The sequence below is a fragment of the Ranitomeya imitator genome, chromosome 8, assembly GCF_032444005.1.
Source record: "Ranitomeya imitator isolate aRanImi1 chromosome 8, aRanImi1.pri, whole genome shotgun sequence".
Taxonomy (NCBI): Eukaryota; Metazoa; Chordata; class Amphibia; order Anura; family Dendrobatidae; genus Ranitomeya; species Ranitomeya imitator.
Genome location: NC_091289.1, coordinates 39,532,519 through 39,549,588, shown reverse-complemented (window position 1 = coordinate 39,549,588; position 17,070 = coordinate 39,532,519). Strand labels below are relative to the sequence as shown.

The 17,070-nt window shown below is 43.8% G+C and overlaps 1 protein-coding gene across 2 annotated transcripts in view; it reads right to left on the bottom strand.

Annotated features, from left to right (window-relative positions):
* The window catches only part of SLC6A1 (solute carrier family 6 member 1), a 310,460-nt gene that overhangs the window by 41,169 nt on the left and 252,221 nt on the right, over positions 1-17,070 (bottom strand). For both annotated transcript variants that reach the window (XM_069736765.1, XM_069736766.1), the window contains 2 exons: positions 971-1,105; positions 792-895 (listed from right to left, as the gene is read on the bottom strand). In XM_069736765.1, coding sequence (XP_069592866.1) covers positions 792-895; positions 971-1,105 — 239 coding nt within the window. The remainder of the gene's footprint in view (positions 1-791; positions 896-970; positions 1,106-17,070) is intronic.

Genomic DNA, 17,070 nt, shown 5'->3' with positions numbered 1-17,070 from the left:
TAATACACGACGTGATCATTGGCAAGCTTACATGAGGCAATGATCTGGGATGTTCCTAAAAAGTTTGTTCTGCCTGTCATCAGCACTTGTAAATAGCCCTTAAAGGGAATTTGTCACCAAGATTTCACACCCAAAACTATGTATATGCATGTGTAGCTCTATAAAAGCCGATTCCAGGAATACCTCTACATGGCCAGTCCATTCCTCAGTTACTGTGAAATCAGTATTTGAATTGACAAGCAAATAGCTTTGGTAGATCTGAAGCTTCTGTCACTCCAGCTCTATTACCCGCCCAGTGCCGCCTCCTCCTGCTTGACTTAAGGCTTCTTTTCCTGAAGTTACACAGCATAGAGGTCCTTAACCATTAGGAAGAGGTGGTGGTGCTGGAGGTCAAGAATATAGCTGGAGTGAAAGAGGTGTCAGATCTACCATAGCTATTTGCATATTGATTAAAACAGTGATTTTCAGTAACAGAGGATGGAGAAATCCTTTTGACAGATTTTCCTTAAACTTTGTCTATATAGGTCAATTATTTTGCCTAAACTGTGACTTCATCCTAGAAAAAGAAGAGCGCACACATCACAGTATTTGCAACTTGATTTTGATGTCATCAGAAGCCAACTTGGCTGAAGTTAACAGCTTCGTGCCTTCAATCTATGTATTAAAAATGTTTCCATTAAAAAACTCAATAATTGTCCATATCATTTTAACTTTAGACTCTATACTGTATGTAATATAATATATTAAAATACACAAGACAATATTCAATAAAAGCAAAATAAATTACTTGCCTGTAAACATTATTGTGGAATGAATTGTAACTTCCAAGGGCAATTAAGGACCCAAGCCCCAAACCATATGAAAAAAATATTTGGGTAGCAGCATCGAGCCACACCTGTATCCAAGATGAGAATATTCATTACGATCAAATTGATTAAAATGTAAAATATTTATGAATGCTTCTTTATACCTCTGAATCTGAAAGTTTACTGAAGTCAGGAGTGATATAAAATAAAATTCCATCAATTGCTCCAGGGAGAGTGACACCTCGGAAGAATAAGATGATCAACATGATGTAAGGGTAAGTGGCTGAGAAGTAGACTACCTAAAAAGAAAAGTAAAATATTTTTCATGATTTTATGTTATTAATTGAATGATTATTCGACATTATAACTTCCAACTAAAAGAGTCTCTGTCTTCTGTTACCTGGATTCCTACCCTTAGTTGTTTTCATTCATGCCATTTTTAGGTTCTATATCTTGGCTCTCAGTAAAAATCATAATGATGTTGATGTACTGGTACTTTTTTCTTGACAATGTATTATTATGTTTTTCAGCTGCGTTAAGATAACATTTTGAAAATTTTTATTTTGTAAGCAATTTTTTTGGGTAACAAAAACATCTCATTTTGTAACTGGAAGAAATCAAATTTATTGAAATATTGCACTGACTAAATTCAGTCCTTTATTGCTGTACTTTAGAAATTTCTTCTAGAATTTATAAACTGGCATTGGCTAAAAATTTGCTTAATATCTGACAGATTTTTCGAATAATATAAAAAATGTTTAATTTTATGGCACCATCAAAATCCACAAATTTGTACAAACAATGTCAGATATTACAAATAAACACAAAATTCAACATTTAAAAAGAAGAGTGAGTGCCCTACTTTGAAGCTCACGATTAGTGATGAGCGAACTCGAACTTTAAAGTTCGGATTTCGTACCAGACACCTAGCATCCGGTGCTCAACTCCGGACATAGACTTCTGGAAGTCCATTTTTAAGTTCAGGAGGAGAGAGACATTTTCCAGCTTTGAGTCCCAATTGATTCATATGTGGTTCGGGTTCTGGTTCAAGTTCAAATACAGTTCTGGTACTCAAATCGAACTTCGGACAAAAGTTTAGTAGAACCCGGTGAACCTGAACTTCCACGGGTCCGCTCATCCCTACTCACAATCTATGAGGTGACAAAATATGAAAATAAAAACACTTTATGGCCAAATACAATCACAATTCCAAAAACACTTTGTAAAGAGAACAATAATGCAATCATTTGGAAATCCCTTGTAGCCATATTTTATTCACAACAGAATAGATAACACAGATCATAAAGTGAAATTCGGATATTTTTCCATTTCATTTGAAAAAAAATTCACAAATTTTGAAATTGATGGCTGCAACGCTACTGAAAAAAGTTGGGACAGTTTTACCAAAAGGATGGAAAAGTAAAGGGTACTAATGAAAATCTGCATGGGTGGGGAGCAATTTTTAACTAAATCATAACATTTTATAAAAAGAGCATGATAGAGTATTTCAGAAGCAATAATGGGCAGAGGTTCACCAATCTGTGAAAAAATGCGTCTAACAATTGTGGAACAATGTTTCTCTACACAGTTCTTCACGCAAACCACAAATGCAAGTTAAAGTCCTATCATGCAAAGAAAAAGCCATAAATCATTGCAAATCAGAAATACTGCCATCTTCTCTGCCCAAAGTTCATTTAAAATGGAATGAAGCAAAATGGAAAACGGTTCAGTAATCAGATGAATCAAAATGTGAAATTCTTTAGTGAAATCATGGATGCTGCACCCTACGGAATCAGGAGGAGAGGGACGATCTAGCTTGTTATCAGCGCACAGTTTATGCATATCTGATGGTTGTTGTTGCGCTAGTGCTTGTGACATGGGTAGCTTACACATGGAAGGCACAATTAACCCTCCGTCACATACAACTGATCTGACAGGCGCTTCTCTTTTACTTTCATTTCTCCTTCCTCACCAGATTGTGAGGAAACCCCCTCCCTCCAGGTAGTCTCCTGTCTCTTGAAGGTCTGTGAAACCTGATATCACAGTTGGATTTCAGAGCTTCAGGGGAGAGGATATAGCTGCACAGATCTCTCAGGCTCATTGTATGTGAATACGTCACATTCAGTAAGGTTGGTATTTTATGTTTTTATTCATCACAATAGTTTATTTAGCTTGTTTTATGAATGTATAGCACAAAATGTGAGGATATTTCATAGAAATAAGGGAGATTTTATGAAAGAAAGTGTGCTGCTCAGGCATATACAGTAGTTCCCTAACATATTCCTTCTCTTGCTTCAGATTATCTGCTGAAATGGAGAGGAAAATGTACAATTTATCCAAACAACTTGATGTTGAGGAAGTAACAAACATGCTGTTAGATGATAGAGACCTCACACTGAATGAGGATTTAGGAGAGGAAAGTGAGATTGATTCTCATGATGAGGTGGAAGAATGTGTCCTGGATTCTGAAACAGAGCAAGATGGTGACAGTGGTGAGAATGAAGAAGTTGGATCATATTATATTGGAAAAGATAAAAATACTAAATGGAACAAGAAGCCATTCCAGAAAAAACGTAGGGAACCTTTAAACATTATTACTCACCTTCCTGCAGTAATAGGAACTGCACGTAATGCAAAAACTGCAGTTGAATGCTGGAACAGTATATTTACAGATGACATTCTGGACTCTATTGTCACATATACCAACCAATATATAGACATTATAAAGGACAAGTACATCTGCAACAGAACCATCAAGCCCACAGATGAAATAGAACTGCGTGTTTTTTTTGGATTACTGTACCTTGCAGGAGCTTATAGGGCAAATAGACAAAGTTTGGAGGAACTTTGGGGTAAAGATGGGGATGGAGTTGAAAAATTTAGCCTTATGTCCATAAACAGATTCAAGATTCTAATTCGTTGCCTTCGGTTTGACGACAGAACTACCCGAACCGAACGCAAAACACATGACCGACTTGCTCCAATTCGTGATATATTTCAAAGATTTGTTGTAAACTGTAAACAAAGTTATTACCCTGGAGAGAATCTCACTATTGACGAAATGCTCCCTGGTTTTCGTGGTAGATGTGCCTTTCGTCAATATATTCCATCAAAGCCAAACAAATATGGAATAAAAATGTATGCCCTTGTTGATGCCAGTAAGACCTACACTTACAACCTGGAAGTTTATGCAGGAAAACAACCAGAAGGTCCTTACTGTGTGAGCAACAAACCCATTGATGTTGTAAAAAGACTGGCTGAACCCTTATTTGGATCGGGTCGCAATATTACAGCTGACAATTGGTTTACAAGTTGTGATCTGATTGATTATCTGAAAATTCAGAAGCTGTCATATGTGGGAACTGTAAGAAAAAACAAAAGGGAATTGCCGCCACAGTTTGTAAGTGTGAAAGAGAGACAACAGTACAGCAGTATGTTTGCATTCCATAATGGAAAGGCTTTAGTTTCCTATGTACCACATGCCAAAAAAATCGTACTTCTTCTATCAACACTTCATGATGATGCTGCCATCGATCCTGGGACTGGGGCAGAAATAAAACCGGAGATAATTACATTTTACAATGCCACCAAAGGGGGTGTGGATACAGCAGATCAGATGTGCTCCACTTTCAACGTCAGCAGAAACATCAAACGCTGGCCAATGGTAATATTTTTTGCTATGTTGAATTTGGGTGGTATAAATTCACAAGTAATTTATCTTGAAAACAAGCTTGAACCACTCCGTAGACGATTGTATCTGAAAAAATTGGCCCATGGACTAGTACTTGGAGAGCTACGCAGGAGAAGCGTGAAAACAATCGGTATCCCCTCTCGCCTTCAAGTTCAGCTCAAAAGGTTCCGCCCAGAAGATGATGGTGAAAAGTCACCATCTGCACCACCTCACAAAAGAAGGAGATGCACCACCTGCCAAACGGAAAGCGGAACCAGAAGGCTTTCAAATTATGAATGTCTCAAATGTCATAAAGCAATTTGCCTGACACATGCAAAAATGGTGTGTAATTCTTGATATTTGCTCTGCAAGTGTGACTTTTCTGGGGAAACCTCAGCATCTACTTCTGATTGAATATGTTTTTAATAGTACTTAAGGTACCTTAAAATTAAGTTTGTGTTCAAAAATTTTCTTTGTACATTTTTTTGAGAGAGTCGAACTGGGGACTATTTGGCGGGAGTTTTGAAAAGTTTGTATTTCATAGTTATTAGTTTTATGTTAAGTAAATGGTTTTTTTTTGCAACTGATTATGTGTAGTCTCTTTTATTACATCCCTATGAAGGTCACTGATCACTTTTAGAGCACTGAAATTGCAAACATTAGATATTATAGGTATTTTTCCAGCAGGCGCCTGACAGGCACATTGTATGTGAACTCGTTAGTCCGAATATTGTATGTGACGGAGGGTTAATGCTGTGCATGATATAGAGCGTTTAACAACATATCCTCCATCCAGACATCTATTTCAGTGAAGGCCTTACATATTTCAGCAAGACAATACTAAACCCCATTCTGCATCCATCACAACAGCATTGCTTCTCGGAAGAGTTTGGGTATGACTGGTCACCTGCAGTCCAGACCTTTCACCAATAGAAAACATTTGCCGTTTTATGAAACGATATGTTAGGACTGGCGGAATGCATCAATGAATAATTGGAAATGATATAAGGTGCATTCACAGTCCGGGGTCGACCATGCAGCTAAGACACCTGCTGCTTGGTAATGACGGACTATATGGCGGTATAATGTGAGTGCACACACAGGTTAGCTTCACCCAGTATGAAGGAAGCGAACCCTGTTGCGTCACAGGACCGCGATACCGCACAGAGAGCACAAGCAAGGCGACACAGAACTCTGCCGCAAGACTCAGGGTAAGAGTCCCTCTAAATCTCTTGCACTCGACACCGCTACTGTGGTGCCAGAGAATCAATTAAACTAAACATTTACTGCACCGGAGTGCATGCAGCGCCGCTCTGGCGGACGCCACTAACCACCCTAACCAGGGCCAGGAAAGCGCACTATCTGCGCCCGGCGCCGCTCTGGTGGTCGCTGCTAACTAGATTAGTATCTTGTGCTAATGTGCAGGATAGCACTGTTGGGTGCTAGGTAGCTCTACCATTCGGAAGCAGGCAACAACACTAGGGATGAGAATGATTAGGAGCTTTCATCCATCGACAGACATTCATACACACACACACACACAAGTTTTACAATAGCGCATGGCCGAGCGGCCATGCAAACCTTTTATAGTCGTAGCGCTCCGGGACCTTCCTGATTGTCCAATAGGAACTGCAACAGGACCTGAGGATGTGACTCCCCAACCTCCAATGGGAGGTCACCCCATGGGCATGCTCAGTGTGGGAAAAGCGGACTTAGTCCCTGAAACACCTGCTCACTGATCACAGATTGTACTTTTGACACGTACCACCTTGCACGCCAAGACAGTGTTAGCCTCGTAATTGTCTGTGGACGAGTCCGATGTCCTGGCAGATGACTGAGAAAACCGGGACATGCGAACGGGCTTTAATACGGACGCATGAAAGGTGTCAATGATACGCAGGCATGGAGGAAGAGCCAGTTGGTAGACCACAGGGTTAACCTTTTCTAGGACCTTGAAAGGGCAATAAATAGTAAAGTGTAAACTTAGTGGACTCAACTCACAGCCTGATATTGCAGGCGGAAAGCCACACTAAGTCACCAGGAGCAAAGGTCGGAGTGGGGCACCGATGTGCATCAGTGGAGACCCTCATTCTCTCCTTGGAGGCCTGGATGGCATCCTGTGTGTGGTCCCAGATGTCCTGTGTTTCCACTGCCCAGTCTGCCACCCTAGAGTCAGCAGAAGACACGGGCATGGGCACAGGAACATGCAAATGCTGGCCGTAATTAAGGAGGAATGGGGTCTGCCCAGTGGAGTTGGCAACGGTGCTGTTCAAGGCAAACTCCACCCATGGTAGCAGGGATGCCCAGTCATCCTGCCTGACCGAGACAAAATGTTGTAGGTATGTGACCAGGGTCTAAGGCAGCAAAGAAAAGAAAAATGGAACGCACTCACCGGCCTGTAGCTTCTAATCCTTTATTTCACAACATGGACAGACTTAGCAGGGAGGGGTGTGGAGGATGATGGACGACGGCCGTTTCGCGCACACAGGCACTTCTATGGTCCTAATGACGGCAGAAATTGGGGAGATCCTTTTACCTATGCAGGTGTAGAAGCAACTCCCACATGACCAGCGTCACAACAGTGAGCTCCGCCCAACGGAATATACAAAATAAAATTGTGAGACATAATTAAAAGACTTAAAACCAATGGCACAAAAGACATTTAACAAATTGCAAATGAAACGCTAACCGCTGCATCACAAAAAAACTGCCATGTCAATTTTATCATTGAGACCTATGGGACCTGTAGCGCATGCACGTAAGATCCACCTGGCCTCTCTCCTTAGGAGAAGTCGATGCCAATCTCCTCCGTGACACGGTGAGTTAACGTGAGTTAACCCTTTCCAGACCCGCAAAGCGTAAAACCTTTGCATCTCCCTTATGTACCTGTCTTATGTGATCAATCAAACGGGGAACTCCCTTTCCAGTACGTATAGAGTTAAGATGTTCCCTAATTCTTATGAATAACGGGCGAATTGTCTTACCTATGTAGAAAAAAACCACACGGGCAAAAAATTATATATGCTACATGTGTGGTCTTACACAAGATGAAATCACGAACTCGGTGACAGATAGAACCAACTTGTACCATCTCACCTGTATGGTGCAGTGAGCAAAAATTGCATTGGCTGCACTTAAAATTACCCTTAGGGGTGCTGGCTCCCAACCAATTCCCACGTTCCGTTTCAAAACGGTTGTGCACTAAACAGTCTTTAAGATTCCTACTATGTCTACAAGCAAATAGAGGGACCCTGTCCACTACTTCCTTCAAGTCCGTATCCTTCCCCAAAAGATGCCAGTTTTTCCTGACAGCCGATCTGATTTGAGCGTCCATTGGTCCATACCTGAAACAAAATACAAATTTTTTGCCATCTCTGCCTTTCTTTTCCCCCGAATGCTCACTATCATTATTCTGAGTAGCCCTATTCAATGCAGTATCCAACACAGGTCGAGGGTAACCACGTTTTACAAATCTCTTATATAGCTCTTGGGATTGCTGCCTGAACCCACTAGCGCTACTGTTAACCCTTTTCACTCTTAAGAATTGGCTGTATGGAAGTGCATGCTTGGTATAAGTTGGATGTGCACTGTCATAGTGTAGTAATGAGTTGGATATATTTCAGTGTGGATACCATTCATTCTTACTCTTAGTTTAACATTCAAAAAGTCCAACTCTGTGCCCCCAAAATGCGATGTAAACCTCATATTCATGGTGTTGGATGTGCCCAGATGGTCAATGAAAGCCATGAAAGCATCCCGGGCACCATCCCACGCCATGAAAATGTAATTGACAAATCTTATGGACAGCTTAAAGGGACACTGTCACCTGAATTTGGAGGGAACAATCTTCAGCCATGGAGGCGGGGTTTTTGATTCACCCTTTCCTTACCCGCTGGCTGCATGCTGGCTGCAGTATTGGATTGAAGTTCATTCTCTGTCCTCCGTAGTACATGCCTGCACACCGCAATCTTGCCTTGTGCAGGCGTGTACTATGGAGGACAGAGAATGAACTTCAATTCAATATTGCAGCCAGCATGCAGCCAGCAGGTAAGGAAAGGGTGAATCAAAAACCCCAAAACCCTGCCTCTATGGCTGAAGATTGTTCCCTCCAAATTCAGGTGACAGTGTCCCTTTAATATGTTTAAGAAAGGGGTTATTGATAGAATAAATGTATTCATCCTCAAAAGTAGCCAAGAATAGATTTGCTAATGTACAAGCTACTGGCGTGCCCATGGCTGTACTCTCTGTTTGTGTGTACCACGTCATGTCAAATTGGAACGCATTGTGTTTCAAAATGAAGGTTAACCCTTCACAGATAAATTCTATTGTGTTTGCATCAGTGGGTGTATTTGTCAGGATTCTTCTCACTGCTTCCACCCCCATGTCCTGTGGAATTCTGGTGTATAAGCTTTCAATGGACGTCAAACAAAAACTTTCCTACCACTCAAAACCTTTAATGGCTCTTAAAAAGTCTTTTGTGTCTTTTACATATGACGGAATGTCTGGGAGGAGAGGACTAAGTAACCAGTCCAAATAGAGGGAGAGTGGTTCCGTGACAGACCCCACTCCCGACACTATAGGACGGCCAGGTGGTTGGATTAAGATTTGTGTATCTTTGGTATGTGATAACAATGGGGTTTTCTCGGAAATTCGGGTAATAATTTTTTGGCCTGTCTTCTAGCTAGAATCCCCTTTTCTACATGTCGTATAAGTAAAGACCGTAATTCACCCTTTATCCTAATGGTGGGATCCTGTTGTGAATTCTGTGGTCAAGCTCCCTCCTGTGGTCATGAGTGGTACTTCGGCTGGTTCTGTCTATGAGCTTCCGCTGGTGGATGTGAGTGGGGCTGCGGCTTCTGAGTTTCCTTCCTCAGGTGACGAGGTTAAGTCGTTAGGTGCTGCTCTATTTAACTCCACCTAGTTCTTTGTTCCTGGCCTCCAGTCAATGTTCCAGTGTTGGTCTGGCTCTCTCCTGGATCGTTCTTGTGGCCTGTCTGCCCTGCATAAGCTAAGTTCTGCTTGTGTTACTTTTTTTGCTATATTTTCTGTCCAGCTTGCTATATTGGTTTTTCTTGCTAGCTGGAAGCTCTGAGACGCAGAGGGAGCACCTCCGTACTGTTAGTCGGTGCGGAGGGTCTTTTTGCCCCCTCTGCGTGGTTGTTTGTAGGTTTTTGTGCTGACCGCAAAGCTATCTTTCCTATCCTCGGTCTATTCAGTAAGTCGGGCCTCACTTTGCTAAAATCTATTTCATCTCTGTGTTTGTATTTTCATCTTAACTCACAGTCATTATATGTGGGGGGCTGCCTTTTCCTTTGGGGAATTTCTCTGAGGCAAGGTAGGCTTATTTTTCTATCTTCAGGGCTAGTTAGTTTCTCAGGCTGTGCCGAGTTGCATAGGGAGCGTTAGGCGCAATCCACGTCTACCTCTAGTGTGGTATGATAGGATTAGGGATTGCGGTCAGCAGAGTTCCCACGTCTCAGAGCTCGTCCTATGTTAGTAACTATCAGGTCACTTTGTGTGCTCTTAACCACTAGGTCCATTGTGGTTCTGAATCACCTGTTCACAACAGTACTGGAGGCCCAAAGTACTAATGCTTCTCAATAGAGGGAAAAGAGAAGTTCTGAGACCATTTTTTTTTCTTTGCACTGTGTTTTGTCTTTCTTTTCCCCTTTACATCAGGGTGGTTCAGAACACAGGTGTAGACATGGACATTCAAGGTCTGTCCTCTTGGATGGATAATCTCGCTATAAGTGTTCAGAACATTCAAGATTTAGTGGTTCAGAATCCTATGTTAGAACCTAAAATTCCTATTCCTGAGTTATTTTCTGGAGATAGAGCTAAGTTTCTGAATTTCAAAAATAATTGTAAACTATTTCTGGCTTTGAAACCCCGCTCCTCTGCTGACCCAGTTCAACAAGTAAAGATCATTATTTCTTTATTACGTGGCGACCCTCAAGACTGGGCATTTTCCCTTGCGCCAGGAGATCCTGCATTATGTGACATTGATGCGTTTTTTCTGGCGCTCGGTTTGCTTTATGATGAACCTAATTCAGTGGATCAGGCAGAGAAAATCTTGCTGGCTCTGTGTCAGGGTCAGGATGAGGTAGAGATATATTGTCAGAAATTTAGGAAGTGGTCTGTGCTCACTCAATGGAATGAATGTGCTCTGGCAGCAATTTTCAGAAAGGGTCTCTCTGAAGCCCTTAAGGATGTCATGGTGGGATTTCCTATGCCTGCTGGTCTGAATGAGTCTATGTCTTTGGCCATTCAGATCGATCGACGCTTACGTGAGCGTAAAACTGTGCACCATTTGGCGGTATTATCTGAGCATAAACCTGAGCCTATGCAATGCAATAGGACTTTGACCAGAGCTGAACGACAAGAACACAGACGACGGAATGGGCTGTGTTTTTACTGTGGTGATTCCACTCATGCTATCTCCGATTGTCCTAAGCGCACTAAGCGGTTTGCTAGGTCTGCCACCATTGGTACGGTACAGTCGAAATTTCTTTTGTCCGTTACTTTGATCTGCTCTTTGTCATCCTATTCTGTCATTGCATTTGTGGATTCAGGCGCTGCCCTGAATTTGATGGACTTGGAGTTTGCTAGGCGCTGTAGGTTTGTCTTGGAGCCCTTGCAGTGTCCTATTCCATTGAGAGGAATTGATGCTACGCCTTTGGCCAAGAATAAGCCTCAGTACTGGACCCAGCTGACCATGTGCATGGCTCCTGCGCATCAGGAGGATATTCGCTTTTTGGTGTTGCATAATCTGCATGATGTGGTCGTGTTGGGGTTGCCATGGCTACAAGTCCATAACCCAGTATTGGATTGGAAATCAATGTCTGTGTCCAGCTGGGGTTGTCAGGGGGTACATGGTGATGTTCCATTTCTGTCTATTTCATCATCCACCCCTTCTGAGGTCCCAGAGTTCTTGTCGGATTACCGGGATGTATTTGATGAGCCCAAGTCCAGTGCCCTACCTCCGCATAGGGATTGTGATTGCGCTATCGATTTGATTCCTGGTAGTAAGTTTCCTAAAGGTCGACTGTTTAATTTGTCTGTGCCTGAGCACGCCGCTATGCGGAGTTACGTAAAGGAATCCTTGGAGAAGGGTCATATTCGCCCGTCGTCGTCGCCATTGGGAGCAGGGTTCTTTTTTGTGGCCAAGAAGGATGGTTCGCTGAGACCTTGTATTGATTACCGCCTTCTAAATAAAATCACAGTCAAATTTCAGTACCCCTTGCCGCTGCTGTCTGATTTGTTTGCTCGGATTAAGGGGGCTAGTTGGTTCACCAAGATAGATCTTCGTGGTGCGTATAATCTTGTGCGCATTAAACAGGGCGATGAATGGAAAACAGCATTTAATACGCCCGAGGGCCATTTTGAGTACCTGGTTATGCCATTCGGGCTTTCTAATGCTCCATCAGTGTTTCAGTCCTTTATGCATGACATCTTCCGAGAGTACCTGGATAAATTCCTGATTGTATACTTGGATGATATTTTGGTCTTCTCGGATGATTGGGAGTCTCACGTGAAGCAGGTCAGAATGGTGTTCCAGGTCCTGCGTGCGAATTCTTTGTTTGTGAAGGGGTCAAAGTGTCTCTTTGGTGTTCAGAAGGTTTCATTTTTGGGTTTCATTTTTTCCCCTTCTACTATCGAGATGGACCCTGTTAAAGTTCAGGCCATTTATGATTGGACTCAACCGACATCTCTGAAGAGTCTGCAAAAGTTCCTGGGCTTTGCTAATTTTTATCGTCGCTTCATCAATAATTTTTCTAGTATTGCTAAACCGTTGACTGATTTAACCAAGAAGGGTGCTGATGTGGTCAATTGGTCTTCTGCTGCTGTGGAAGCTTTTCAAGAGTTGAAGCGTAGTTTTTCTTCTGCCCCTGTGTTGGGTCAACCAGATGTTTCGGTCCCGTTCCAGGTCGAGGTTGATGCTTCTGAGATTGGAGCAGGGGCTGTTTTGTCGCAAAGAAGTTCTGATGGCTCGGTGATGAAACCATGCGCCTTCTTTTCCAGGAAGTTTTCGCCTGCTGAGCGTAATTATGATGTTGGCAATCGAGAGTTGCTGGCCATGAAGTGGGCATTCGAGGAGTGGCGTCATTGGCTTGAAGGAGCTAAGCATCACGTGGTGGTCTTGACTGATCACAAGAACTTGACTTATCTCGAGTCTGCCAAACGGTTGAATCCTAGACAGGCTCGTTGGTCGCTATTTTTCTCCCCTTTTGACTTTGTGGTTTCGTACCTTCCGGGCTCTAAAAATGTGAAGGCGGATGCCCTGTCTAGGAGTTTTGTGCCCGACTCTCCGGGTTTGTCTGAGCCGGCGGGTATTCTCAAAGAGGGGGTAATTTTGTCTGCCATCTCCCCTGATTTGCGGTGGGTGCTGCAAAAATTTCAGGCTAATAGACCTGACCGTTGCCCAGCGGAGAAACTGTTTGTCCCTGATAAATGGACGAGTAGAGTTATCTCTGAGGTTCATTGTTCGGTGTTGGCTGGTCATCCTGGAATCTTTGGTACCAGAGATTTGGTGGCTAGATCCTTTTGGTGGCCGTCTCTGTCGCGGGATGTGCGTTCGTTTGTGCAGTCCTGTGGGATTTGTGCTCGGGCTAAGCCCTGCTGTTCTCGTGCCAGTGGGTTGCTTTTGCCCTTGCCAGTCCCGAAGAGGCCCTGGACACATATCTCTATGGATTTTATTTCGGATCTCCCCGTCTCTCAAAAAATGTCGGTCATTTGGGTTGTTTGTGATCGCTTCTCGAAAATGGTCCATTTGGTACCCTTGTCTTAATTGCCTTCCTCCTCTGATTTGGTACCATTGTTCTTCCAGCATGTGGTTCGTTTACATGGCATTCCGGAGAACATCGTTTCTGACAGAGGTTCCCAGTTTGTTTCGAGGTTTTGGCAAGCCTTTTGTGCTAGGATGGGCATTGATTTGTCTTTTTCCTCGGCTTTCCATCCTCAGACAAATGGCCAGACTGAACGAACCAATCAGACCTTGGAAACATATCTGAGATGTTTTGTTTCTGCCGATCAGGATGATTGGGTGTCTTTTTTGCCTTTGGCTGAGTTCGCCCTTAATAATCGGGCCAGCTCGGCTACTTTGGTTTCGCCGTTTTTCTGCAATTCTGGTTTCCATCCTCGTTTCTCTTCAGGGCAGGTTGAGTCTTCTGACTGTCCTGGTGTGGATACTGTGGTGGATAGGTTGCAGCAGATTTGGACTCATGTGGTGGACAATTTGACATTGTCTCAGGAGAAGGCTCAACGTTTCGCTAACCGCAGGCGCTGTGTGGGTCCCCGACTTCGTGTTGGGGATTTGGTTTGGTTGTCATCTCGTTATATTCCTATGAAAGTTTCCTCTCCTAAGTTTAAGCCTCGTTTCATTGGTCCGTATAGGATTTCTGAGGTTCTTAATCCTGTGTCTTTTCGTTTGACCCTTCCAGCTTCTTTTTCCATCCATAACGTATTCCATAGGTCATTGTTGCGGAGATACGTGGCACCTGTGGTTCCATCCGTTGATCCTCCTGCCCCGGTTTTGGTTGAGGGGGAGTTGGAGTATATAGTGGAGAAGATTTTGGATTCTCGTATTTCGAGACGGAAACTTCAGTACCTGGTGAAGTGGAAGGGTTATGGTCAGGAAGATAATTCCTGGGTCTTTGCCTCTGAAGTTCATGCTGCCGATCTGGTTCGTGCCTTTCATTTGGCTCATCCTGGTCAGCCTGGGGGCTCTGGTGAGGGTTCAGTGACCCCTCCTCAAGGGGGGGTACTGTTGTGAATTCTGTGGTCAAGCTCCCTCCTGTGGTCATGAGTGGTACTTTGGCTGGTTCTGTCTATGAGCTTCCGCTGGTGGATGTGAGTGGGGCTGCGGCTTCTGAGTTTCCTTCCTCAGGTGACGAGGTTAAGTCGTTAGGTGCTGCTCTATTTAACTCCACCTAGTTCTTTGTTCCTGGCCTCCAGTCAATGTTCCAGTGTTGGTCTGGCTCTCTCCTGGATCGTTCTTGTGGCCTGTCTGCCCTGCATAAGCTAAGTTCTGCTTGTGTTACTTTTGTTTGCTATATTTTCTATCCAGCTTGCTATATTGGTTTTTCTTGCTTGCTGGAAGCTCTGAGACGCAGAGGGAGCACCTCCGTACCGTTAGTCGGTGCGGAGGGTCTTTTTGCCCCCTCTGTGTGGTTGTTTGTAGGTTTTTGTGCTGACCGCAAAGCTATCTTTCCTATCCTCGGTCTATTCAGTAAGTCGGGCCTCACTTTGCTAAAATCTATTTCATCTCTGTGTTTGTATTTTCATCTTAACTCACAGTCATTATATGTGGGGGGCTGCCTTTTCCTTTGGGGAATTTCTCTGAGGCAAGGTAGGCTTATTTTTCTATCTTCAGGGCTAGTTAGTTTCTCAGGCTGTGCCGAGTTGCATAGGGAGCGTTAGGCGCAATCCACGGCTAGCTCTAGTGTGGTATGATAGGATTAAGGATTGCGGTCAGCAGAGTTCCCATGTCTCAGAGCTCGTCCTATGTTAGTAACTATCAGGTCACTTTGTGTGCTCTTAACCACTAGGTCCATTGTGGTTCTGAATCACCTGTTCACAACAGGATCCCCCTTGAGTACTGCATAGGTGTTTTCATTGCAAAGCTGTCTTAAGGATTCTGCAACACAGTACTCTCTGGACAAAAGCACCATGTTGCCACCTTTATCCGCTGGTCGCACTATTGTGTCCGACCAGCTCTGTATTTGTTTCAGAGCTGCGGAGTCTGCTGTGCTCAAATTACATGGGGACTTGTTATAAATCAATGCCTCTATGTCTCTTATTACTTGGGTTTCAAAACGTCAATGAGATTACCCGGGGAAATGGGAGACACATAAGTAGATTTAACTCCCCCCATGAAATGTACACTAGGTATACTCTCTATATGTGCCAAGAGAGAACCTCCGGTCCCAAATTAGATGGCACAAAAGTCTTGCCTGGGGGCACAGACTCTAGTGTCACCGGAGCCACAGTTCTCAGACTCTCAGAGCGGAGGCTCCTCCTCCTCTAATGACACCACAGAGCGGGAGAGCGTCGGCAAGAATGTTCTTCTCCCTGGATGGGAAATGAAGGATGAAGTGAAACCGGGAGAAAAACAGGGAAAATCTAGCCTGGCGAGAATTTAGCCGCTGGGCAGTTTCCGAATACATCAAATTCTTGTGGTCAGTGTAAACTTGGAAGAGAAAGCGAGCTCCCTCCAGGAGGTGTCTCCACTCTGAAAATGCCAACTTCATTTCTGGCAGCTCCCTGTCTCCGATGGAATAATTCCTCTCCACCGGAGTGAAGGTCTTGGAGAAAAAGAAGCAAGGATGCTTTCGACCTTGAGCGTCCTTTTGGAAGAGGACCGCTCCAGCACTGACGGATGAGGCATCCACCTTATTAATGAAGGGCTTATTTACATCTGGACAATGCAGAATGGGAGCGCTAGCAAAATGGGACTTAACAGATACGAAGGCCTTGGAGACCTCCTCCGACCACAATTTGGGATTTGCACCCTTCTCGGCAAGGGCTACCAAGGGAGCTACCAAAGTGGAGAAGTAGGGAATGAACTGGCGATAAAAATTAATGAACCCCATACAGCACTGCACCGCCTTGAGAGAATGGGGTTCCTGCCAGTCCATCACTGCTTGTAGCTTGGTAGGATTCATAGCTAATCCCTGGGCTGAGATTATATATCCCAGGAAAGGCAAGGACTCCTGCTCATACACGCACTTCTCCAACTTGGCATAGAGGGAGTTTGCCCATAGGAGGTCAAAGACTTTGCAAACATCTCTCCAGTGGGAATCTATATCTGGAGAGTAGATGAAAATATCATCCATATAGACTACTACCAAGGTGGAGAGCATATCCCAGAAGATATCATTCACAAAGTCTTGGAAGACAGCTGGAGCATTACAGAGCCCAAAGGGCATCACCAGATACTCATAATTCACATCCCTGGTATTAAAAGTCGTCTTCCATTCATCCCCCTCACGGCTGCGAATCAGGTTGTAAGCACCCCACAGATCTAACTTAGTAAATACCCCTGCCCTCTCATAGTCTATCAAAGAGCTCAGATATCAAAGGCAGAGAGTACTTATTCTTAACGGTGATGGCGTTAAGAACCCGGTAGTCAATGCATGGATGCAATTCTCCATTCTTCTTTTGCACAAAGAAGAACTTCGCCCCCGCAGGTCATACTGACTTCCTAATGTATCCTCTTGCCAGATTTTCCTGGATGTATAGTGACATTGCCTCCATCTCTGGGAGAGACAGGGGATAGACTCATCCCTGGGGAGGCTCTGACCCACGCAAGAGGTCAAGAGGACAGTCATAGGGGCGGTGATGTGGAAAAGTCTCTGCAGCTCTCTTGGAGAATACGTCCGCATAAGACCAATAGCGTTTGGGGAGAGAGGTAAGATCTGCGGGTACCTCTGTTGTGGCAACCTGACCGCACTCCCTCAGACATCTGCCCTCACAAGATTTACTCCATCCCAGAATTGTCCCAGAGGACCACTCTATATATGGAGAGTGGTAACGCAACCAAGGTACCTCTAGCAGAATCTTGTCTATTCCCTCAGGAATGACAAAAAGTGAAAT